Source organism: Rattus rattus, chromosome 3 (assembly GCF_011064425.1).
Source record: "Rattus rattus isolate New Zealand chromosome 3, Rrattus_CSIRO_v1, whole genome shotgun sequence".
Lineage (NCBI taxonomy): Eukaryota > Metazoa > Chordata > Mammalia > Rodentia > Muridae > Rattus > Rattus rattus.
The window spans coordinates 139520513-139543723 of NC_046156.1; the positions used below are offsets into that span (position 1 = coordinate 139520513).

At 39.7% G+C, this 23211-nt stretch overlaps 1 protein-coding gene across 2 annotated transcripts; it reads left to right on the forward strand.

The window, feature by feature from the left end:
* The first annotated feature begins 6792 nt into the window (after positions 1–6792).
* On the forward strand, positions 6793–22936 carry Pex2 (peroxisomal biogenesis factor 2). 2 transcript variants are annotated; one of them, XM_032898621.1, is made up of 2 exons: positions 6793–6962; positions 21678–22936. In XM_032898621.1, the coding sequence occupies exon 2, from the start codon at positions 21695–21697 to the stop codon at positions 22610–22612; it is 918 nt and encodes a 305-aa protein (XP_032754512.1). In that variant the 5' UTR covers positions 6793–6962; positions 21678–21694; the 3' UTR covers positions 22613–22936. The 2 variants fall into 2 exon arrangements, with proteins under 2 accessions (XP_032754512.1, XP_032754511.1); XM_032898620.1 differs by lacking the exon at positions 6793–6962 and adding an exon at positions 18520–19660.
* Positions 22937–23211: the final 275 nt, after the last annotated feature.

The window sequence follows — 23211 nt, forward strand, 5'->3', positions numbered from 1 at the left end:
TTTCCTATTTTCAAATAAATGATGTGACCAGACTCTCTGGGTGTTTCAAATTCAACTGAATATTATCTTTACAAATGTCAACTATACCAGCTAAATTAAGATTCAGTTGATTCAACCCATAGTCTAAAAAACTCAAGAATTTGAGTTCCAATTTTCTAAATGAACTTATATTTATAATTGAAGATACATTTTTTCACTATGGGATAAAATTTTAAAGGAGCTAATCTTTTCTTTTTTTTATTGGATATTTTTTATTTAGACGTCAAATGTTATCTCCTTTCCTGGTTTCCCGTCCATAAGCCCCCTACCCCATCCCCCATCCCCCACCCCCCATCCCCCATCCCCCTTCTTTTATGAGGGTGTTTCCACACCCATCCACCCACCTCTTCACATCTTCCCGCCCTGACATTCCCTACATTGGTGGGGTCCAGCCTTGGTAGGACCAAGGGCTTCTCCCATTGCTGCCCAACAAGGCCATCCTTTGCTACAAATGCAGCTGGAGCCATGGGTCTGTCCATGTGTACTCTTTGGATGATGGTTTAGTCCCTGGGAGCTCTGATTGGTTGGTATTGTTGTTCTTATGGGGTTGCAAACACCTTAAGCTCCTTCAATCCTTTCTATAACTCCTCCAATGGGGATCCCATTCTCAGTTCAATGGTTGACTGTGAAAATTTGCCTCTGTATTTGTCATGCTCTAGCACAGCCTCCCAGGAGACAGCTATATCAGGCTCCTGTCAGCATGCACTTCTTGGCTTGAGCAATATTGTCTGGGTTCTAACCTGGGTAGCTCCCAAATAACTGAAACAGAGACTTACAGATTTTGTCAACAATCGTTAAGCACAATAACTGAGCAGCTATTCCTGATCCTCTGTGGTACCCAGCTAATTCCCAGCCACTTGCTTTCAGTCTCTTCTTGTCTTGTTTTCTACAGCTGTTTGTTCTCATGGAGAACTCCCTTGATGACTTCTCATTGTGTCTAACCTCATGGCAACTGTCTTTTTCTTCCTCCACCTTCTGGCCCTTCTTCTGTACCTTCACTTGCCTACTGGTGAACTCTCCAAGTAGAAGAACTTGGCTCTTCTCCTTGGGTCCCCTGGCTAAGACTGGAAGTTGAGTCTTCCCCTCTCCTCTGCCCAGTAACTGGCTGTTCGGCCTTTTATAAGCAATCAGAGACAATTGAGAAGCAATGTTCACACCACATTGATGCAGGAAATTCTTCAATATTCATGACAATGCCTGTGTCTGAACTGTAACTACATCTCGGGGCACAGCAAACAGCATCTGAATACATAGTGCAGAAGACCAAAATCCAATGTTTTTATACAAGTATCCAGGCCCAAACTATCTTCTCTCTCCCTCTTTTCTTCACCCTGTCCCTCTATCGACTCTGTACAGTAGGCCTATGTCTTAGGCTCCCAATACCCACCCATATTCTTCTATTTGTTTTGCACACACATACACACACACACACACACACACACACACACACACACACACACACACATTTTGCATCCATCACACATGCTAGGTAAGTGCTATATCACCAAACTACATCCCAAACCTAGGTTTTTTAATAGTTACAGGGAATTCTACTCCACATTCCAGAGCTAGCACAGATGCTTTCCAATAGGCTGAAACTATTTTCTACCATACCTACCACATTTGTCTTATGCTGTGTGAACTTAAGGACCAACGAGGTATAATGATCTTAAGGTTCAAGTCATATAACCTGAGTTCAAACCTGCCATCTCTTGACTACAAATCAGACTGTCCTTTAGCCTTTCCTGACTCCAAGTTCATTGTTTGTAATACCTAACAGAATTGTTGTAACAACCTGAAGTTATTGTCTGATCTTGCTTTCTCTCACTGTGATAGAAACACCATGACCAAGGACAGGTTGGGAAGGGTTATTTAACTTACAGATTACAGTCCTTGGTAAAGAGGAATCAGGGTAAGAACTCAAGGGAGGTACAGAGGCAGGTACCAAAGCTGAGATGATAAATGCTGATTAGTAAATTGATGTCTGAGGTTTGCTCAGCTTGATTTAATATACAACTCAGGACTAGCTGCCCAGGGACTGACTAGACATATATATATTCGAAAACCTACATATATATTCGAAAACCTTGTTTGGGTACCAACTTGACTCAAACTAGAACCATCAGAGGAAGGATCCTCAATTAAGAAAAAAGCCTCTACGAGATCTAGCTGTGAGGTATTTTCTTAATTAGTGGACAATGTGTGGTAGGGCCCAGCCCACGGTAGGTGGTGCCATCCCAGAACTGGTAGTCCTGGGTTCTGCAGGAAAGCAGGCTGATCAAGTGGCATAGAGCAAGACAGAAAGCAGTACTCCTCCATAGACTTCATATCAGTTCCTGCCTCCAGGATCCTGCTGTTTGAGTCCCTGTCCTATCTATCTTCAGTAATAGAGTACAGTATGGAAATGTTAAGCCAAATAAACCCTTTCCTCCCCAACTTGCCTTTTGGTCATGGTGTTTTGTTGTCACAGCAATAAAAATCCTACGATACCTCGAAAGTAGTCAATAAATGTAAGTTAATGTCAATATCCAATTTTATTCTTCATCATTATCTGTAGGAGAAAAAGCTTCTACTCAGTAATGTTCCTTTGTATTATTTATTGTTGTATACAAAATGAACTCCAAACTTAGTGTCTGTGAAAATATATTTCATAACTCTTACAGGTTCTCTATATGGGTTCAGCACATGACACCCCATCTCTTGGGAGGCTACAGTTAATGTACACATGGCTAAGGGCCAGAGACAATGCTCAAGTAGGGAAGAATCTGCTTCCAAACTCATGACTTGCTGACTGCTCTGTCTTACAGGCTGTTCATCTGGAGGCTTTGGTTCATTTCTGGATGTTTGCCATAGGTCATCCTCCATTTCTTGATATAATAATTTCTTTATAGAACATTTATCACATTTCAGCTCCTTTGTCAAAAAAGAAAACCAAAAAAAAAAAAAAACCCAACCAACCAACCAAACAAACAACAACAACTACAATAACAGAAGGCAATATGGAGCAGACACAGCTTGGTACCTAATCAGGGATCGTCTCCTACCACTTTCTTTCCACTCAAGAAAAAGTCAAAGTCAAACTCACATTCAAGGAAAGAGATTGTACAAGAGTGTGGCTGTTGAGTCATCTTTGAATGCCTGCAAAACCCCATAAGCTCACTCCAGAAATTAAATAGAATTAATGTATAAAATATTTATTTAATGTGACATGAGAGGACTCAACAGAATTTTGATGATTTGTATATGCTTGACATGGGAAGTGGCACAAATAGAAGGTATGACCCTGCTAGAGTAGGTGTGACTTTGTTGAAACAGGTATGTCACTGTGGGTGTGGGCTATAAGATCCTCAACCTAGCTGCCTGGAAGTCAGTATTCTGCTGGCAGCCTTCAGATGACTTTAGAACTCTCTGCTCCTCCTGCAGCATGCCTGCCTGCATGCTGCCTTGATGATAATGTACTAAACCTCTGAACCTGTATGCCAGCCCTAATTAAATGATGTCCTTATGAGAGCTGCCTTGGTCATGGTGTCTGTTCACAGCAGTAGAACCCTAAAACAGCAATCAAATAGGTTTTTGTAAAACCAGTGATTAGAGAGATGTAAGCATGGAATGGGGAAAGAGGAGCTGAGGGTCTCACCCCTGTTGCTAACCAGAAGACAGAGGAAGATAGTCCCCAAAGAGAGACTGTGGGTGATATCCAGGCAATGCATAAAGTCCTCTGCTAACAACAGTCAGGGAAAAAAAAGGAGGGGAGAGAATATGAGGGAAAGAGAGTGAAGGAAGGAAAAGAAATGGAACAAAGGAAAGGGAAGGGAGGGAAAAGAAAGAAAGAGGGGGAAAAAAGAAATGAAAGAAACCTCAATCTGACATCAGCAAATAGCTAAATTTGGCAAACTATTAAACAACCAGTGAGCAAAAGGGCCACAGTCCTCCGCTGAGCTTTATAGGAAAAACAGGGCCTGTAGGCACCTTGATTTTAGTGCGCTGAGGTCCATCTTGAGATATAAAATAATAAAAAAAAAAAGAGTTATTTTGAGGTGTTAACTTCATAGTAATTCTTTACAGCAGCAACAGTAAAATAAAAAGATTGTATGATCAACTTTTTCTTAAAAGACCCAATTATATTGATTTAAGAATAATGTAATATGCTAATACAAATTTACGTTCTTAAAGTCAGCAATTTTAAAATATGTTAGCGGCATAAATCAATGTGTTCTTAACATTTTTATTGTTAAATTCTTTAAAGCCTAACAGCCACTAAAAGGCAAAAGGAGGATACAAGATGCCATTATATTTTCTTTGTACCTAAAGGTAAAAGAATAATCAATTTTTCTTCTTTAAACTCTCATAGTAAATGAAATATATTCATTCTTTCAGTACTCCTTAAAAGACCACAGTCAAGTCTTCATAAGATTCTTTCTTAGTACATCTGTATGAATAATTCTAGGCTTAAAATGTTAATGTGTTGAATTTATAAATGCAAAACACACTATACCTTGCTTATTATCTACGTAGTCACCAACTTCATCCTTATTAGCTCCTACAAATAGGCCATGTCTGTCTTCTCTTTGGCTTGTTTTCTCATTAACACTGTGTAGCAATATTCCTCACCCAGGAATAAAACCAGGCCCAGGCTATCGTTCAATAAATGAGTGGATGTGTTTTTAAGGCAAGTTTTAAAATAGCAAAATCAAGTTTTCTGAAGCTACTAGCTCAGTATAAAAATAAAGAAGTGCACTATATTAATAAATCCAGAAATTAGTTTAAATATTTTAAGCAGTAATTTTAAATGCTATGCTTCCTGGCATTTTTAAGAATCATCTAATATAATTCAAACTTCCTGTGAAGTTGGGATCTTTATTGTCCAGATACTGTGATGCTCATGAGACTTATTAAAACTCTTTGAACTCAAGATGCTTTCTGAAAATGTCTTCTGTAGTCATTATTGTGTGTGCACATGTGGTGTGTTTATATGTAATTGTTGTGTGTGTGTGTGTGTGTGTGTGTGTGTGTGTGTGTGTGTTTATATGGGGCAGTCATACTGAAGGATCCAAGAGAAAGTACTCTTTCCCTTATGAGTATCTAGGAACCAATTTGTCCCTCCTGCTTGGCAGAAAGTACCTTTCTTTGCTGAGCCTTCTCCCTGGTCCCCTTTTTGATTTTTTTCTTTTAAATTTCACCTTTGTCCTCATGAAGATCAAGTGAACTAGGCAAGAAAAAAATATACAGTTGTCTTCCCAGCATGTAGCATCTGAGACAGAAGTGCTTTGAGGCCAATCGTAGCTACATTGCAAAAGCCAGTCTCAAAAGCGAAAACACAAAAACAAAAACTAAAAGGTGAATCAGTCTATCCTTGGCCTACCAAGGAAAGACAACATGGGCACCTTACTACACAAGTAAGTCAAAGCCTTGCTCTTCAAAGAGAATTTACTCTCTTGAGCAACAGCACCCAACGACTATATAATGGGAATTACATTGATTTAAATTTTTTGGAACTCTTTCAATATAATGGCCAATGCATCAAATTGATGAGTATTTTGTATCCCTTTATGATGTCTCAGAATCATGTCCATGTTACAGGTAGAGTAGGCTTATTTCAAAGCAGTCACAAGAAGACAGTGGCCATCACCGGTGGTTATACAGGATGCATCGCTAGACATCTCCTTCCATTCTCTATCTGAATTCCATACCCAACATCTCAATCGGGAGCTCCTCCTACTTTGTCTTCTACACTGTTGGGGTTACTTGGTAGAAAAAGATTTGTTTCCCTTCTTTGTCCTCCATCCTATTTTGCCCAAGTTCTCCTTTAATGTATAGAAGATACTCTGGATGCCGATAGCACACTGTGTCTTTTAAAAAACGAATCAGAATTGTACTGAGTGCATGATTCTGAGGTTCTTACTACATTCTCCTTTATCTTGTCCATGTGTGATGCTCTAAAACTCTGGTGCTCAGCATAATTCTTGAAACAAAATACAAGGAAAGGGTTTGGGGTGTTGGAAACAATTGTATTCTTGTATCACTACCTAGACAAGCCTGGGTCCAGCTGGTGTAGGGTGGATATGGGGCAGGGTTGTAAGCATTAAAGAGTCATTACAAATTTGGTATAGGCTCTACCTGATTTCCTAAGAACCTTAAGACCAACCACCCAGCCAGGGCCATTCCTGCTCATTGTCACCAGACTGCCTTCCACCGGGTGGCTTTCAGCCCGCATGGCTACTCGATGGGGACCTAGCGTGTTGCCACATATTTGGGGACAAGGTCAGACATCCGCGAGGACCCAAGGTCAGTCCCAGGCCTCAGTTGCGCAGGCGCACCTCTCCAGCCGGCGGCGCCTGTCCAGCGGCCCGCAGCGGCGTCCGAGGGATCAGAGCCCGCCCGCATTACCCAGAGGTCCCAACGGGAGGTGACACGAAAGCCTCTTCACGCCGGTCCCTGACCCCGCGCTGACCGCTTGGTGACTCTTCTGCCAATCAGAGGCAGCTTTGCGGACCAATCCCAGGGCGTGGAGTGTCCTCTTCGGCGTCTCCTTCCATCGTCCCTTCGGTTCCTCGGCTCCTCGGCTCCTCGGCTCCTCGGCTCCTCGGCTCCTCGGCTCCTCGGCTCCTCGGCTCCTCGGCTCCTCGGCTCCTCGGCTCCTCGGCTCCTCGGCTCCTCGGCTCCTCGGCTCCTCGGCTCCTCGGCTCCTCGGCTCCTCGGCATTTTCCGCCGTTGGGCCTTATCCAGCTTTCCTCAAAACCGGTATTTCCACTGGCTGTAATTTCCCAGGTTTCTCTTCAGCCACTTCCGGGTCTTCCGTCGTTCCGGAAGCCCGCGAATTCCGGAAGCGAGGGCTACCCAGATTCGGCTAGGAAAAGCCCAGCTTGCCAGAGAATGTTAGAGAAAAGTTTGCGCGGCGCTGGTGTGTTCCGCAGACCCTGCAGGTCAGTGTCCGCTCGGAGGCGGTCCGGCGTGCGGGCCCCGCGCTCTCGGGGGACGGCCTGGCGACGTTCGCCTTGGCTGCAGGCCGCTGTGGCTTCCTGTCTTTCTGGAAGGAGCCAGCCTGTCTCTGGGTTTCCGGAAAGGCAGTAAAACAAATCCAAACTCCTAGTTTTCCCCTAGTTTAATGCCATCACACAAACAAAGCGACTCTGCAGGGAACCAACCTCTGCATTCCCCGGGGCGACGTTGCAGACAGCCCCGAAAGCGCCTCCTCGCCATTAACAGTACTAGATATTTTTAACTCTTAAAAAAGAATCTCTCGGGGTTTATGAAAAAGTTCTTTTTTTCAGTGTTTTGGAGTTTCAACCTTTTCTAGGGCCCATTCACTTAAAATCTCGGTCTTGGTCTCCGTTGGAAGAGGTATTGAAGATTTTCTTACAAGATAGCTTCTGATGTACATTGAAATTCATTAGTTTGTTATAAGGAATGTGATAATCATTTCTGTTCTTCTCTTAGGGGGGTCCTTAAAAGTCTTTGCTGGTTCGCTAATTTATTCACGTGCCATTTCACACACACACAGACTCTTAGCAAAAGGATTTTTCACATATGGAAACTTTCCCAATATGTCGGTTTCAAATATTCTGTGGCACCCTTTGCCACATTTTCATCTTGACTATTTTAAATAATTGATGTATGTCTAAGAGACCCCACCCTAGACGCCCTTACCAGTTTGTAGTCAAAACACTTTCCAGGAATGTGTGGCCTTTAGTTAAACCTGAACAGAATGGGTTTGGAGTAGCAGACTTTTCTTTCTTTTTACTGTCTTGATCCTTTTTGTACTACCAATTACTTGTATCCAGAACGATTACAGTTGAAAGACCATGAGCCAGGAGATTTGAAAGAGGAGTCAGTAGAATTAGTTTGGGGGGGAAAAAAAGGAAGCTTTTCTTTTTTCCCCCTTTAAGAAGTAAAGTAACTGAGCATGCTAGGCCACTAAAAGGAAAAGAATTAAGTCCTAGTCTTGATTATAGTTTGTTTCTGCCCAGCTTTACCTTTTGGCCTAATTCTCCTTTTTAGTAATTAGAGGTAGCACTCAATCTGTGGTTTTAAAATTGTTCCATAAAAGAACTTTTGTAGAAATTTCCTGGAGCCATGCAGAGGAGAGACAAAGCCAGCCGACTGTCAGCTGTAGTTTAACAAGCACAGCTTGTTCTTATGTTCTTATATATATTCTTATATAACAGTGTTCCTGTTAGGATTTAATTCATATCTCGGACCAGATGATCTGCCTTGCTTTTTAGCATGAAAATTCTCCTTCTTAGGACAATTGTTCATTTGTTTTCAGTCTGCGTTCATTTGGTTATTCTGGCACCCCAAAGTTATATATTCATAGTTTCTAAAAGGGGCCAACATGGCAATGCTGTTTCATTTTATAAAATAGTGGTTCAAGTTTCATTCTGTCTTTTTGATCACTCATAATTCCTAATTTCCCTTCCTTCCAAATATTCTTGTTTTTCTTTTTTTTTTTTTAACTATAATTAAAATTTTGTTTAAATTGATGGTCATAAAGGTCTTTGGAGTGATTTTCTGTTTGACCAGTTCAATCTCTGAGTCTTAAAAGGTATGTGAGGACTTGCTGGCCATCCTATGTCTAGTAAAATTAGGGATCTAGCACTATGTGATCTTAAGTAATTTTCAGATTCCTATAGTGCAAAGAGAGTGTGAACTGTATCAGTTTTTATATCTGAACCAACGTTCAGTTGAGTTTGCTTGTAACCTTCACCTGTTCTTGGTAATCTGGGTTGGAAAACGGGAATGTAGGCTACATATTCCCTGTCTTTTTCCGTGAAGCTCTTCATTCCTTCAGAATGTGAGAGAAACCTTTGGAGAAGGGCCTCAGCTGGTCCATCTCTCCTTGACTGTGAGCCTGACATTGATTTAAGCTGAGTACTATGGTTTTTATACTTGGTAGCAGAAAGAAGGAAGAGGACCATTGATCCTCCAGCCTTCCTAGTGTAGGCTATGTGGCTTTCCAGCCCATTTCCTTCAATACAGTCAAAAGTCCCTTTGATATTGGTTTTTTTTTTTCTGTATTTAATATGTATTCCTTTTTATCAGAGCTCAGATTTCTTTCCTGAGTGGGTAAAGTAAGACGAAATACCACATAATTATCTTTTCTTTCTTATTAAAACATATCATCCAGGAACTCCAAAGTTAATTCTGTCAGTGTCTTGTCTAACCCTGTGTGATAGATGTTTTGTATGTACCTTACATACAATTCTGTATTCATAATAAATGATCACACCACATTTTTCACCCATATAAGTCTCTCTGTTAGGATTGACATTCAATCCCTTTGACTGATTCTCTGACCATAGGTCCCTATGGGGTAGGGAATGTGCATGGGAGCTTGGATGGTTTACCACATTCCTCTAATTTCTTTCTTCATCTGTAATTCAGAGAGCTTGGTTATGAAATTGGTCTTTTGAATGATCCTGAGGAACAACAATGATAAAAAATGCTAAGTTTGTTGTGTTCTACAAATTTTGTAGTGATTACCAGAAATGTATTGTTACTTGACCTTAAATTATTTTTGTTTTAAAGTAGAGATAATAACAGCTACTGTTTTAGATGGATTCCAGGACATAATATAAAGGAAATATGTAGTGTCTGGTACCATTAGGTATTACTTGGTAATTTCTGTACTGTGATTGATATCTCTTTGATAATTTGGGGATATTTTCCCATTCTCTTTTACCATAAAAATTGCATTTAAATCTATGTTCTAATAATGTTGAAGTCATTTGGAATTCTTCTCTTAAGCAAGTTGATTCAAAGAATCCCTGAATTTATAGAATTTATACTTTGAAGATATAGTTTTTTCAGGTATTTCATCTGTGCATGAAGTACCTATAGTTGCCATTTCAGGCTTAGCCTTTGACAATAATTCTTCCAATGTGTCCTCTGGTGCCACCTTAAAGTAGTTATACTTTGGGGCCTTCATCACCTTGTTGATTCAGGACACAGACACAGAGCATGTTTTGCCACTTCTAGCCCTGTGACTTTATAGTAGTTAGTAATCTTTTTATGTCCTCGTTTTTGTTTTCCATGATTGTCCCTTTATCATGATTCCTGCTATATTTTCTTTATAGTTTTTTAAAGTCAGTGTTTAGTATTACCATGTCTCCAATTGGAAAGGGGTTTGTTTTCAAATGTCCTCCTTCCAAGCTTTGCTAAAGCACTTCTTATAAATTACAAGGTTTTGTTTATAATTGTTTTTTTCCCCAGTTGTAGTAAAATGACTTGTCCAGGGTCTCTTTGGTATGCCATTTCCTGTATGCACTCAAACATGTCTTTAGTGTTGCAGGATGCCCTCGGTATGATATAGAAACAGCAACTTTCTGAAAGAAAAGAATATGTAAACTTGCTACTTTCTTTTTAAAAAATGGGTGGGGTTAAGCCAAGGTGTTGAAAACTCTGTTTTTAAGGTTTTAAGATAGTGTTTTAGTTAACATTATATACTGCAATAAATACACAGTAACTGAAAATAAGCAAGGCCTTTGGGGAGAGGTGTGGTGTGTAATATGAATTGTAGTTTTATGGTTTTGTCTTGGTTTCTTAGGTTTTTTCAAAGAGGGGAGTATGTATGTATGTATGTATGTATGTATATTTTATCCCCTCTGATAAGGAACTTATCTCTACTCTCTTTTCTAAGAACTCTTTATCCCTTTTTTTTTCATACATATATTTAAAAAGTTAAGAAAATGCTAAAATTTTGACTAAGGACTGAATTCAACTGAAAACTATTTTGGAGACCTAATGCCCACAGTTTGAAAGTTTAATGTGTCTTGGATGCATCCAAATGAGCATTATTGTGATTTATCAGACTGGTTCACTATAAAGTATTGGAAGTAAATTTATTTGTGATAGAGGGAGGAACAACAGAGTAGTTACAATTAATTTAGCAAGTCTGGCAAAAGTGGGATTTGATGGGGTTTAGCACTGCTCGGAGTGCCAGAGGTCAGGGTATCCTAATGGATCTCAGCCACAGTTTTACTCTTACCTATGTTTGAAGTGTACTCTGGGAATCCAGTTAAGTCCCTCTCTGATGCATGTACCATTTGTAGTATTGATTTTAGTACAATGGACAGTAAATCTATCTGACTACACGAAGAATATCTTCTTAGATTCAAAAGGTCTGCACTTAGAGATTATTCACGCAATCTCCAAATATGAAGTTTTAACCTAAAACTTAAAACCTAGAGAGAAATAAAATGAAACTATAGTTCCATCCATTTTGATTAATGGAGTTCCTAAGACAGTGTAGCTATGATTTCTGTCCTACTAAGGACGAGTTGTCAGCGGTAGATGGCCTAGAGATTCATTGGGATTTAGAGGTTTCTGCTGACAACGTTTACAGGACTGTAAATTTAAATGTAGAATTTCTGTAGGCAGTATGCATTGACAAATATGTTTAATGGTAATACATCTAGTACTGAGAGTCCCAGAACAGGTCAATAATAATGTGTATATTGATAGCAGCAATGTAGGAGATGTTACTCGGTATTATAGCTAAAATCCATGTTATCCTCTTAATCATAATTACATTAATATTGACAGGCCCCTGACAATACCCACATTATTATTGATAGATTTCTGTCAATAATGTGTTTTTAAATAAAATATATTCATTGATAATTTGTACCACACTCAATAAAAGCTTTAAAGTACATACTGAAAATTTCCTTCTTCCTCAATGAAGTGAAATCATTTGCTATGGTTTTTCAGTGTATGTAGAAAATAAAGGTTTTATTTTGGGAAATGAAAATCAAAAAGAAAACAGGAGTTATTTAAGGCATGAGGTTATATGTTGCTGCTCTTCAAAAACCTGTTTCAGGATCTTTTTTATTTTATTTTTTAATCTGAAAGAAAAGCAGTGTGGCATGTGCCCTGATAAAATGTCAGCAGGGAACCTTTTTAACAGTTCTTAGTGCTGGGTCATTTGGCCTTAAACATATTTATGTGACAAGTTAGTTTAATTACCTTAAAACCCCGGGAGGTGTTATACCTTTTATCTGTTCACCTCAGCATCTTTCACCTATATCTTTAAAGTATAGAATCTGTTTCTAAAGCTAATATTTTTGTCACAAATTGTAACTTTAATCAGTTTTATATGCTTTTTTTGCCTGAATAATAAATATTTCTTAAGAGTAACATGGATTCAAAAATGAGGGGAAATTTTTTAGAATGGGGTGTTAAAAGATGTAATAGGATGAAACTTCACTAGGCATTTTGAAAACAATATGTTTTACTATTTTAATTCAGAATAATTCTGTTTACAAAAGCAAAAAGATCAAGGGTGACTTGTATTTATTTGAACTCTTAAACTTTGAGTCAGCATGTTTGAAATTGAGTATCAGTTTAAAAGAACCAAAAATATGGAAATTACTAAAGCTTAGTTAAATTCTTGAAAGTAAAGTACCTGGTGGTTGAGCATCGGTACTGGCAATCACTGAATAGGAGCCAAGAAATTACCGGTTCACCAAAGTCGTAGAAATTTTGTTTGTCTAAAAATATGATAAGTTAAACAACCTTTTTTATTTGCATAGTTCTTACTGAAAATAAATTTCCTTCTCCAAAAGTTCACTACCATCTTGGACAACCTTTGGACTGTAGACATCCTGTAACTTCTCTCTTGCACAGTTTTCCTCTTACTCAGTGGACCGTGCTGTCAGGCTAAGCATCTGAAATGTCATCATGATAATTTTCTCAATCGTGATCAGTATCGGTGCAGCATCCCTGTCAGTGTACTTTGTCTAGTGTGTTATAGCCCAGCAGCCCAGCTCTTTTCCAAGGCCTCTCTGTTTTCTTTACCACAGATGACTTACCTATGCCAGGAGACATGAAAACACACTGATTAACTAACCAAGGATACATTCCAGCAGCTTCTGCTGAAATCAGTCTCCAAGAGTCTCAAGGAGACCATAGCCAGGAGTTCACATCTCGGGCCTTTTGCACAGCCTGTTCCTTTTTCCTAAGTATGAAAGATGCTTATCTTTTTTACTGAGGACTTTTGTGACCCTAATTATAATTTTCACATTTTAAGACTCATTCTTTGATTCAGAGATCCATGGCCAGTTCTGATTTTACTAAAGCTCAGTTGTGTTAATGTATGGGGAAAAAGGAAGTTCACATAATAAATATTTAGATCAAATTTGCTAGGTAGAAAAATGGCTGGCATTTATATGCCCAATGAATATTAGTTAAATTGAATAAGTATTTGTCAAAGAATTAGAAGTCACTAAAACAGACTACTTCCATTATGTTGAAATGATTTTATCTGATTTAAAGGCATTTATGGCTTGCTTTTTTTTTTTTTTTTTTTTTTACTTCACACCTATTACGGGCCAAATCTTATTATGCTGCAGTGATAGGAAGAGGATTCTATAATCAGATTAATTGAACCTCCAATTATATCTATTTCATCATTTCCTCTCCTGAGCACTGTCCTTCTCAAAAGGTAGTATTCTAAAAGATCTGTGCCTGCCAGAAAAGGGGGTTGGGGATGGAGTGGAGTTGTGGGAGAAGAAGAGAGTATAGTATTTTGTTTATAAACCTGGGGTTTGATACTTGGACTGTCTGTGCCCTGCTCTGTGGGACAGAATAACCCAGAAGGATATAATATGTGTGTGCTCCTGAGATTTCTTTATGTCCTAGTCACAGGCTTAACCATATTGATGGGGTTAAATTGCCAAGTGCATTGGTAGTAATGGAACCTGTGATGGTTTGTATATGCTTGGCCAAGGGAGTCGCACTATTAGAATGTATGGCCCTGTTGGTAGGTGTAAGTGTTTCACTGTGGTTGTAGGGTATAAGACCCTCACCCTAGCTGCCTGAAAGTCAGTCTTCTACTAGCAGCCTTCAGAAGAAGATGGAGAACTCAACTCCTCCTGCACTATGCCTGTGTGGATGCTTGTATGTTTCTGCTGTGATGATACTGGACTGGACCTCTGAATCTGTAAGCCAGTACCAATTAAATGTTGTCTTTTATAAGACTTGCTTTGGTCATGGTGTCCGTTCACATCAGTAAAACCCTAAGACAGAAGCTAACCTTATTCTCTACAATTCCCATTTTATCTTGTTCAGAAAAGATACAAACTAAATGTAGGATAAGCGTACTGTCAGGTCTTCCTGCCTGGCTCACATAAGCACATCTAATAGTGGTATTCTGTTTACATTTGTCTGCCACAATTACATTTTAATGATATAGACAATATTTCCTGGAAACAAATTCTTTTGACACAGGTTAAGGCATTATTGTGAGTAATATTGAAGATTGCGGTCTTTTCAAACTAGATTTGCCAAAATTAACGGGTAGTCTTTTTCTTTTACGCCCATCCTTAGCCAAGGTAATAAATGTGATAATAAGACTATTTTATAGTTTCCAAGCCACTTTTGTGACATCTAGTTTAATCTCAACAACCCATTGAAGTAGCTGTTATTTCCAGCTTTTAGAAGAAGAATCTAAGGCTAATGAATTTTTTCATCACAAAGCAAGTAGGAGACAGAGCTAGAACTTGAGCCAAGAAGTTTGATTTTTGACTTTGCTTCTCTCAGTCTGTCACAGTTGTGTGAAGATGGATGAAGAATATAATCTAGGTGAGGTATTCCATCGGACAAACTGTGTGCAATGGACAGTGTTTGTTCTAGGTTTACGACTAAGACACATCACCAAAACTGTTAAAATCTTGGAAATAAACCCTAAAACAAAACCCAGAGAAACAAATTATCCATCTGGGATGCAAAAGTTGAAGAACAGTTTAATGATAAGTCTTTTTGGTCTACTAAAGAGCCTTAGAAAGGGAGATGAGTAAGGCCAGCTGTCCCTAATCTACACTGGGGCCAGGCTTGGGGGTGAAGGGGGAGCAAAGAAAAATGTTTAGCTATAACAGAAGAAATAAGACAGAATTTTTTTTTTATAGTACTGTTAAGTATTGGATCCGTTAGACTCTGCTAAGTTCTAAGTCTCCTTTTTTGGTAATCATTAAAAATTCCTCTTTACTACATGATCTCAAGTATGTCTCTAGAAAGAAGGGTTTTGAAAAAGGTTGCCTGTCTGAGAAACTCTTCACTGACCTCTTATTAAATATCCATTAAGAACTTGAAACAGAGATATCTTTCCAATTATCACTTTACCTAGTTGTGTTGACATGCTGTTCACCTAGTGCGTTGACTAGCTTCCAACGGCCCCTGCCCCCATCTTATACAAGTTTACAGTTGATCATTCATGAGCAGCTCCTAGAAGCAGCCAGTTTCTGTTGAATTCGAGATCTGTAAAATTAAGATATTCCATTCTAGACCTTTCAGTTTTAGTATTTAAGAGAAATGTAAATTAGTACTGCTGGCCCCATAAAGCAAGCTGAACATCTCATCGCTCTTGGCTAGGAAAATCAACTGTCAAACTTAGTACTAGGGACCATATATGTAGGGCTCACATTGATTTGAATTGGCTGAGAAATCATGTAGGTTTGTGTTAGCTAATAGAATAATGATTTTTGTTTTGGTTGTTGATGATTTGGTCTTTTTTTTCTGTCTGACAGGGGGGGGGAGAGTGAGAGAGTAGAGATTGAGAGAGATATCGAGAGATCAAGATCGAGAGATCGAGATCATATTGGGAAAAATACCACTTTGGTTCTCTTTATTTGGCTTGCTTCTCATTTTATGCTTTGAGTGATAGCCTTGAGAGCCAGGGCATGTCTTTTTCTCTGTATTCCAAGATCCAGTTTTAATCAGGATTTTTGTGGAATTAACAATGGTTTTGAATTTCACAGACTTCTTAGTAAAAAAAGATGCATACTGGGTCACTGGAAGGTTTATACCAGCTTTTGTAGATGAAGAAAACCAGTTAGAAATTAATAACAGGAAAAACATACAGTACTGAAGCGTACAGGTGATAGGAAGAAAAAAAAAGGTGAATTTTGCTTTGAAAATGACTAACCCAGAGGTTCTCCAAATCACTTCAGCAATTATGAGAAACATGAAATCTTGAGGACCCATGATATCTCTAATAAGTCAAAGTCTTAAGAGTGTAGTCCAGCCTGATATCCAAAATGTATAAAGAACTCAAGAAATTAGACATGAACAAAACAAATAACCCAATTTTAAAAACGGGGTATTGATTTAATTGAGAATTCTTGACAAAAGAATTTCTAATGGCCAAGGTAGACTTAAAGAAATGTTCAAAATCTGTAGTCATCAAGGAAATGCAAATCAAAACAACCATGAGATTCCACCTTACACCCATCAGAATGGCCAAGATCAAAAACTCAAGGGATAGCAACTCATGCTGGTACAATTGTGGAATAAGAAGAACACTCCTTCTCTGCTGGTAGGGGTACAAACTTGTACAAACACTTTGGTAATCGATTTGGTGGTTTCTCAGAAAATTGAGAATAGATCAAAACCCAGCAATATCACTCCTGGGCATATTCCCAAAAGATGTTCTTCCATACCACAAGGACATTTGCTCAACTATGTTCGTAGCAGCTTTATTAGTAATAGCTAGAAACTGGAAACAATGTAGATTGCCCTCAAACGAGAAGAATGAATAAAGAACATTTGGTATATCTACACAATGGATTAAAAACAATAAAATCATGAAATTTTTAGACAAATGGGTAGAACTAAAAAAGATCCTGAGTGGGGTTGGGGATTTAGCTCAGTGGTAGAGCATTTGCCTAGCAAGCGCAAGGCCCTGGGTTCGGTCCCCAGCTCCGAAAAAAAGAAAAGAAAAAAAAAAAAAAAAAGATCCTGAGTAAGGTAACCCAGACCCAGAAAAGCAAACATGGTATGTACTCATTGGATATTAGCCATAAAGGATTCCCACACTACAATCCACAAACCCAAAGAAGCTAAGTAACAAGGAGGGCCCAAGGGAGAACACTTGAGTTTCACTGAGAAGAGTAAATAGAATAGACTTCAGAAGTTGATGGAGTGGGGAGACTACACAGGAGGAGGTGGAGGTTAGAGCAGGCTTGATCTGGTGGGGATAGGACTGATTGAGAGAGTACTGGGAAACACAACTGTAATTGGGAGAATGAGATATCTCTGGGATGAGCTAGAAACCTAGGACAATGGAAAATCTCAGGAATCTATGAGGATGACCATAATGAAGATGCAAAGCAATGGTGGTTATGGATCTTGAAATAGTCATCTTCTGTAACCAGGCAATACTTCCAGTTCAGGGATTGGGACTCCATCTCAGCCACAAAACCTTAATATGTCTTGCCTACAAGATGTTCTGGGATAAGGATGGAGCAGAAGTTGAGGGAATAGCCAACCAGTGACTAGCCCAGCTTGAGATCTAATCCATGAGAGAGAGCCCATCCTTGTCACAACAATATTCTGCAATACTTGCAGACAGGAGCCTAACATAAATGTCATCAGAGAGGCTTCTCCCAGCAACTGATGGAACACGCAGAGACCTACAGCCAAACATTTGAAGTTTGGGAAATCCTGTGGAAGAGGAAGATGAAGATTGAAGGAGCCAGAGAGGTCAAGGACACCACAACCAAATATACAGAATCAACTAACCTGGGCTCATAGGAGCTCAGAGACTGAAGCACCAACCAAAGAGCATGCGTTAAGATGGACCTTAGCCCCATCCATGTAAAACAGACATGGCAGCTTGGTCTTCATGTGGGATCCCTAACAGCAGGGGCAGGGGCTGTCTCTGATTCTGCTGCCTGCCTGTGGATCTTTTTCTGCTAACTGGGCTGCCTGGTCTAGGCTCAATAGGAGCTGCACCTAGTACTCCTGCAACTTGACATGCCAGGGCTGCTTGAGGAGAGGCCTCCCCTTTTCTGAGGAGCAAGCGAGAACAGTGAATGGCAGAGGGAGGGACTGGGAGGAGAAAAGGGGGAAGCTGGTATCAGGATGTAAAGTAAATAAGTTACAATAAATAAACAGGTAACAAGAAACAAAGGAGAACCCAGCTGTCTTTGACTGTGATCCTGTTAGTGATTCTGGTAAGCTCTTAAATTTGAAAAGGACTACACTAGATGAGTAAAGGTATAGAATATGCTCAATATGAAAGACGCATGTATCCTATAGATATTTATATCTTTTTATCAGATGAATGAGATGAATGCAAGGTTATCATTATAAAGAAAACTGAATTCATTGTGAGAAGATATGACCCACCAGAAGTTTATATCACTACCTTCATTTAATGTTGAACTAGATAAAGTAAATTATACTAGAAATGCCTGGGCTTTCAAAAATCTGCACCCAAACTGTCTACCCCATAAATACATGGTAGCCACCAAGGCATCTTATAAAAACCCCTGACTTCAAAATTGTATGTGTGGCCTTCCATTCATGTATAATTCTTTACAGTATCAGCTCTGCCTGCTCACCTTAGATTCTCTCTCTCTCTCTCTCTCTCTCTCTCTCTCTCTCTCTCTCTCTCTCTCTCTGGCTCTCTGGCTCTGTCTGTCTGTCTCCATGGATAGGTTTATAGTTTACAGAACCCTTAGCCTCTCACTGGATCTCCTAACAGCCTGTTAAGTAGTCAGTGGCTTCCGTCCTCCTCATGTCCTTCTGCTTGTGAGCTTCTGGCTCTTCTTCTTGCCTCTTACAGTGGTTTTAGTTTCTGTGACCTACTGACCCGATTGCTCCTTCCCAGAACCTGCTTAGATAGCTTCCCTCCAGGAACCTGTCTCCAGAAATGCAGTTGGAAGCACAGTGCCTTCAATTTCCCCTTGAAAACCACATACCCCAGCTCACTGTATTTGCCTGTCTATTTTATATAGCATACCCTCCCTGTCTCCCTCATTTAACCTAGGTAAATTTTAGGCTCCGCCATCCTCACAACTGCCTTTCATTCTGTTAGATCACTGTCTCCAACCAAACATGTAAATAGCAGGTAGACCACAAACACTATGAAGTAAATAAGAACCACTGTGTGTTTCATAGTAATTGGAAATAATTTTGGAGGTTACTTTCTTACCCTAAACTTTCATTCTGCTCATTTATCTATCAAATAATTATAGAATGCCTCTGTATATCAGGAATTATGATAGTTGCCCCGATTCAACTCTGAAAATGCCCTAATAGTCATGATAGTATTTATCATGTAGTAGAAGAAATAGTTAACAAGTACATTATGTCCAACATATAGAGATCAAGAGAGGAAGCTGGAATGCTACGGGCACAGGCAGAGGGGTGGCCATCCAGATTTTAGAGTCAGGAGGAAGTGGTACTTGGTCCCTTACTTAGTCTCTCAGTTGATGAAAGGGGACACATGCTCCAAGCAAAAGAAGAAAAAAGATCCACTGTATAAGGGTGGTCGTGGTGAGGGGCCTATGTTATAGGGTGGGCAGTGTCTAATGGGCCAGAAGGTAGATAAAGCAATAGAAGGCCTAGTGGAGGGGAGAGCAGCCAGACTTTTTAGGAAAAATAGTCTTTAGCAGTTAGTGATGAATGCATAATGGAAAAAGTACACAGAACTAGCAGTCATTGGGAGTGGACTAGATTAGAAGACTGGGGAAAGGAGACTCAGTTTCTCTTTTTAATCTCTTTCCTTTATTATAGCTCTTGGCAAGTATGAGGCAAAAGCCTCGTGAAGCAGATGTGCAGCAGAATTCTCCACCTTTTGATAGGCCGCTGAGTGCTGAGGGGACCACAGATCCAAGGAAAGGTCAGTTCTCCCTCAGAAGGGGATTGGCATTCGTATAGGGAAATCATCCCTCTCGTCTGGTTTAGTGGAAGGTGTCACCAAGCAGCCTACATTATTCAAGGGTCATTTCGTTTCCTGGGTTTGAACTCCCAGACTCCACTATTAATTCAGTTTAGGACACATGAGCAGCATAAAAATTCACTTCTTGAAAATGCTTGTGTTGTCAGAGGTAGTCTTCATTTCAAAAAGTACTTGTTCATTTTAGGAATGCTTTTGGTTCTTTTACTGTCTAAAACTTAACATTTAACATATGCCTTTTTTAAAAAAAAGATTTATTTATTTTATGTATGTGAGTGCACTGTCACTCTCTTCAGACACACCAGAAGAGGGCATCAGATCACATTACAGATGATTGGGAGCCACCATGCAATTGCTGGGAATTGAACTCAGGACCTCTGGAAGAACAGTCAGTGTTCTTAACCACTGAGCCATCTCTCCAGCCCCCTAACATATGCCTTTAAATAAATTTCATGAAATAATTAAATTTGAAAGGAGTTTAAGATTTTTTTGTCTCTAGCCATTTGTTTTATACTGGAGAAACCCAGGGTGGGGAGGATCCGGTGAAACCTCTGGTTTCAGATCACATGGCCCACTGGCAAAAGTTGATGGCCACAGGGTCCATACCTCTAGTGTAAGGTGTGGTTCTGTATGTTACTCTCATGGCCTCTCAAAGGCTTGAGAATGTACTTAAACTTTGTGTACTGAAAAAGCCTTATACTGTGTTTTGCCCCAGTCTTATTAGTATGTAATTGACAAGGGCTATATATGGAATAAATAACATCATGACCTTATATATGTGAGATAAGTACTGCAGTTAAACAAACTGATCCATCACAGCTCATCATTAGTGGAAGTAAATGTGTGCACGTGTGCACATGTGTGTTTGAAGACAGTCCTAGCCCAATTTAACAGGTGTGCTGACTATAGTAGCCATGCTGGACAGTAAGTTCCAGAATTTACTCATCTTCTAACTTAGAATTGGCATTATTTGGCTAAGTCTCACCAATTTTGCAATTTTCTTGCAATCACTATTTTATCTTCATCTTCCCTGAGTTCCACATGTTTATATTCTACATGAAAATATATCAAGCAAGGGACCCACTTACAAACTACAGGTAATTTGGGTCATAGAGTTTTCTGGTTCATTTTTAAGATGTAGCAGATGTCAGCTGATCTGTATATTAACTGTTGCAGTGGCCAGGTGTTTTTACTGCTGTCCTTAGCAATCGTAAATGGCTTCGGAGGTGCTCATACCTAGCTAACGTTAATTAACTTCTTAGATTTTTCCTACTGTCTTCCTTCTTTACCATCTATTTCTTGTATATTTATGAAATTATTATAGCACATATCTTTAACCATACCTTTTTTGGAGCACTTTAATAGCTCTGTGTCTAAAGTACACATTAGTTTTTTGGAAATGAAATAGAAGGAAAGTATATTTGAGGAAGATTGGGGATGACTTTAAACACACCCTCCAGTCTCATACAAATGCAGCAACTCACAATGAGGTCTGGACGTAGCCATCTGTCACCATGCTCTGTGTAGCTCATCTTTCTCTACTTGTGTTATTTGGCCTCATTGTTAGTTTTTGGATTTTAGTCTTTCTGGCAGAATGTCTAACCAAGGGATATTATGTAGAGTATATTTTTGGAACAGCCATGGTCTCCCTCTTCTCCCTCCTTCTTCCATCCCTGCCTTTCTCTCTCTCTCTCTCTCTCTCTCTCTCTCTCTCTCTCCATCGTCTCTCTTTCCTTAGATCTCTCACCCTCCCAACTCATAGGGGACGAAGGGTGGGGGTGGGGTAGGGTCAAAATATAAAGGAGGGAAGAAGGAAAGAAAGACGGTTTCCAGCTAAGAAGACATTGCTTGCCGTTTTTACCATACTGATCACATAGGCCTATCTTCTGTGTTTCCAAGCAGCTGACGTGGTCATAGAAGATTGCCACTGCTTGACGTTTCCCAATTGTATTTTTCCTAGACAGCGTCAGAGAAGATATGGCTGCCAGAGAAGAGAGTACACAAAGTGCCAGCAGAGTGCTGAGGATAAGTCAGCTGGATGCACTTGAACTGAATAAGGCCCTGGAGCAGCTCGTGTGGTCCCAGTTCACTCAGTGTTTTCATGGATTTAAGCCAGGACTGTTAGCTCGCTTTGAGCCAGAAGTGAAAGCATTTCTGTGGCTTTTCCTGTGGAGGTTCACCATCTATTCCAAAAATGCCACTGTGGGGCAGTCAGTTTTAAATATTCAGTACAAAAATGATTCTTCTCCCAACCCAGTATACCAACCACCGAGTAAAAATCAGAAACTGTTGTATGCTGTGTGCACTATTGGGGGAAGGTGGTTAGAAGAACGATGTTATGATTTGTTTCGAAACCGACATTTAGCGTCTTTCGGGAAAGCCAAACAATGCATGAATTTTGTGGTTGGACTTTTAAAATTAGGTGAGTTGATGAACTTCTTGATTTTTCTACAAAAAGGAAAGTTTGCAACTTTGACAGAACGCCTCCTTGGCATTCATTCTGTATTTTGCAAGCCCCAGAGCATGCGCGAAGTTGGCTTCGAGTACATGAATAGGGAACTTCTCTGGCATGGCTTTGCCGAATTTCTGGTTTTCCTCTTACCGCTCATCAATATCCAGAAGTTGAAAGCCAAGTTGTCTTCCTGGTGCATCCCCCTTACCAGCGCTGCTGGTAGTGACAATACACTAGGCAGCAGTGGAAAAGAGTGTGCTCTATGTGGAGAGTGGCCCACAATGCCTCATACTATTGGATGTGAGCATGTGTTTTGTTACTACTGTGTTAAGAGTAGCTTCCTATTTGACATGTACTTTACGTGCCCTAAGTGTGGCACAGAAGTGCACAGTGTGCAGCCACTGAAATCAGGAATTGAAATGTCAGAAGTGAATGCTCTTTAGAAACCAAGTTGTTTCCTCTGAGGAAAGTGTATTGTATCCAATTCCTTCGAATTCGTCATCTTCAGTGTCATCTGTAGGTGGCTTTTAGCAGGAGTGTGCTGTGCGGCCACTCTCTTCCTTTCCAAGCACAACTCAGTTCTAATCACTGGAAACCAAGTGATTCTAGAGAATCTTATAAATGCTCATGTTATTTTTTGATCCCTAATACAATTTTTAATGTCAAGAATAATGGAAAATTTTGTCAGATGAATACCAAGAATGACTAAGAATGCTCCTGCATAGAAAAAGGTCAGACTCTAAAAATAAAAGATTTTTGAGGCTCTGAGATGATTGTGCAATTATTTTCAGGATAAAGGAACATTATCAGCTGACATCATAAGACCCTTTTATGTTGAATCTCAAGCTCTAATGTCTCGCTTGTAACTAAGCTTTTCCCTGAAGCCAGTTTTCAAGAGGTTCAGTCCATAGCTGTCAGACCTGGACAGAGTTGAATTCTTAGAGTCAAAATGTAAAAGGTGCTTAAAGCAACCTAGAAGCGAGTTCTGGGGACTGTGGGACAGCTAGTATGAAAAACTCTATTTTCTAAGCCTCTATCTGGG

Bases quoted from the DNA above. Each gene is read 5' to 3' on its own strand.
- Pex2 (XM_032898620.1), top strand. From the start codon at position 19,567: ATGAGGCAAAAGCCTCGTGAAGCAGATGTGCAGCAGAATTCTCCACCT. The intron at 19,661-21,677 runs GTCAGTTCTCCC...TATTTTTCCTAG, and splicing joins GACCACAGATCCAAGGAAAG to ACAGCGTCAGAGAAGATATG.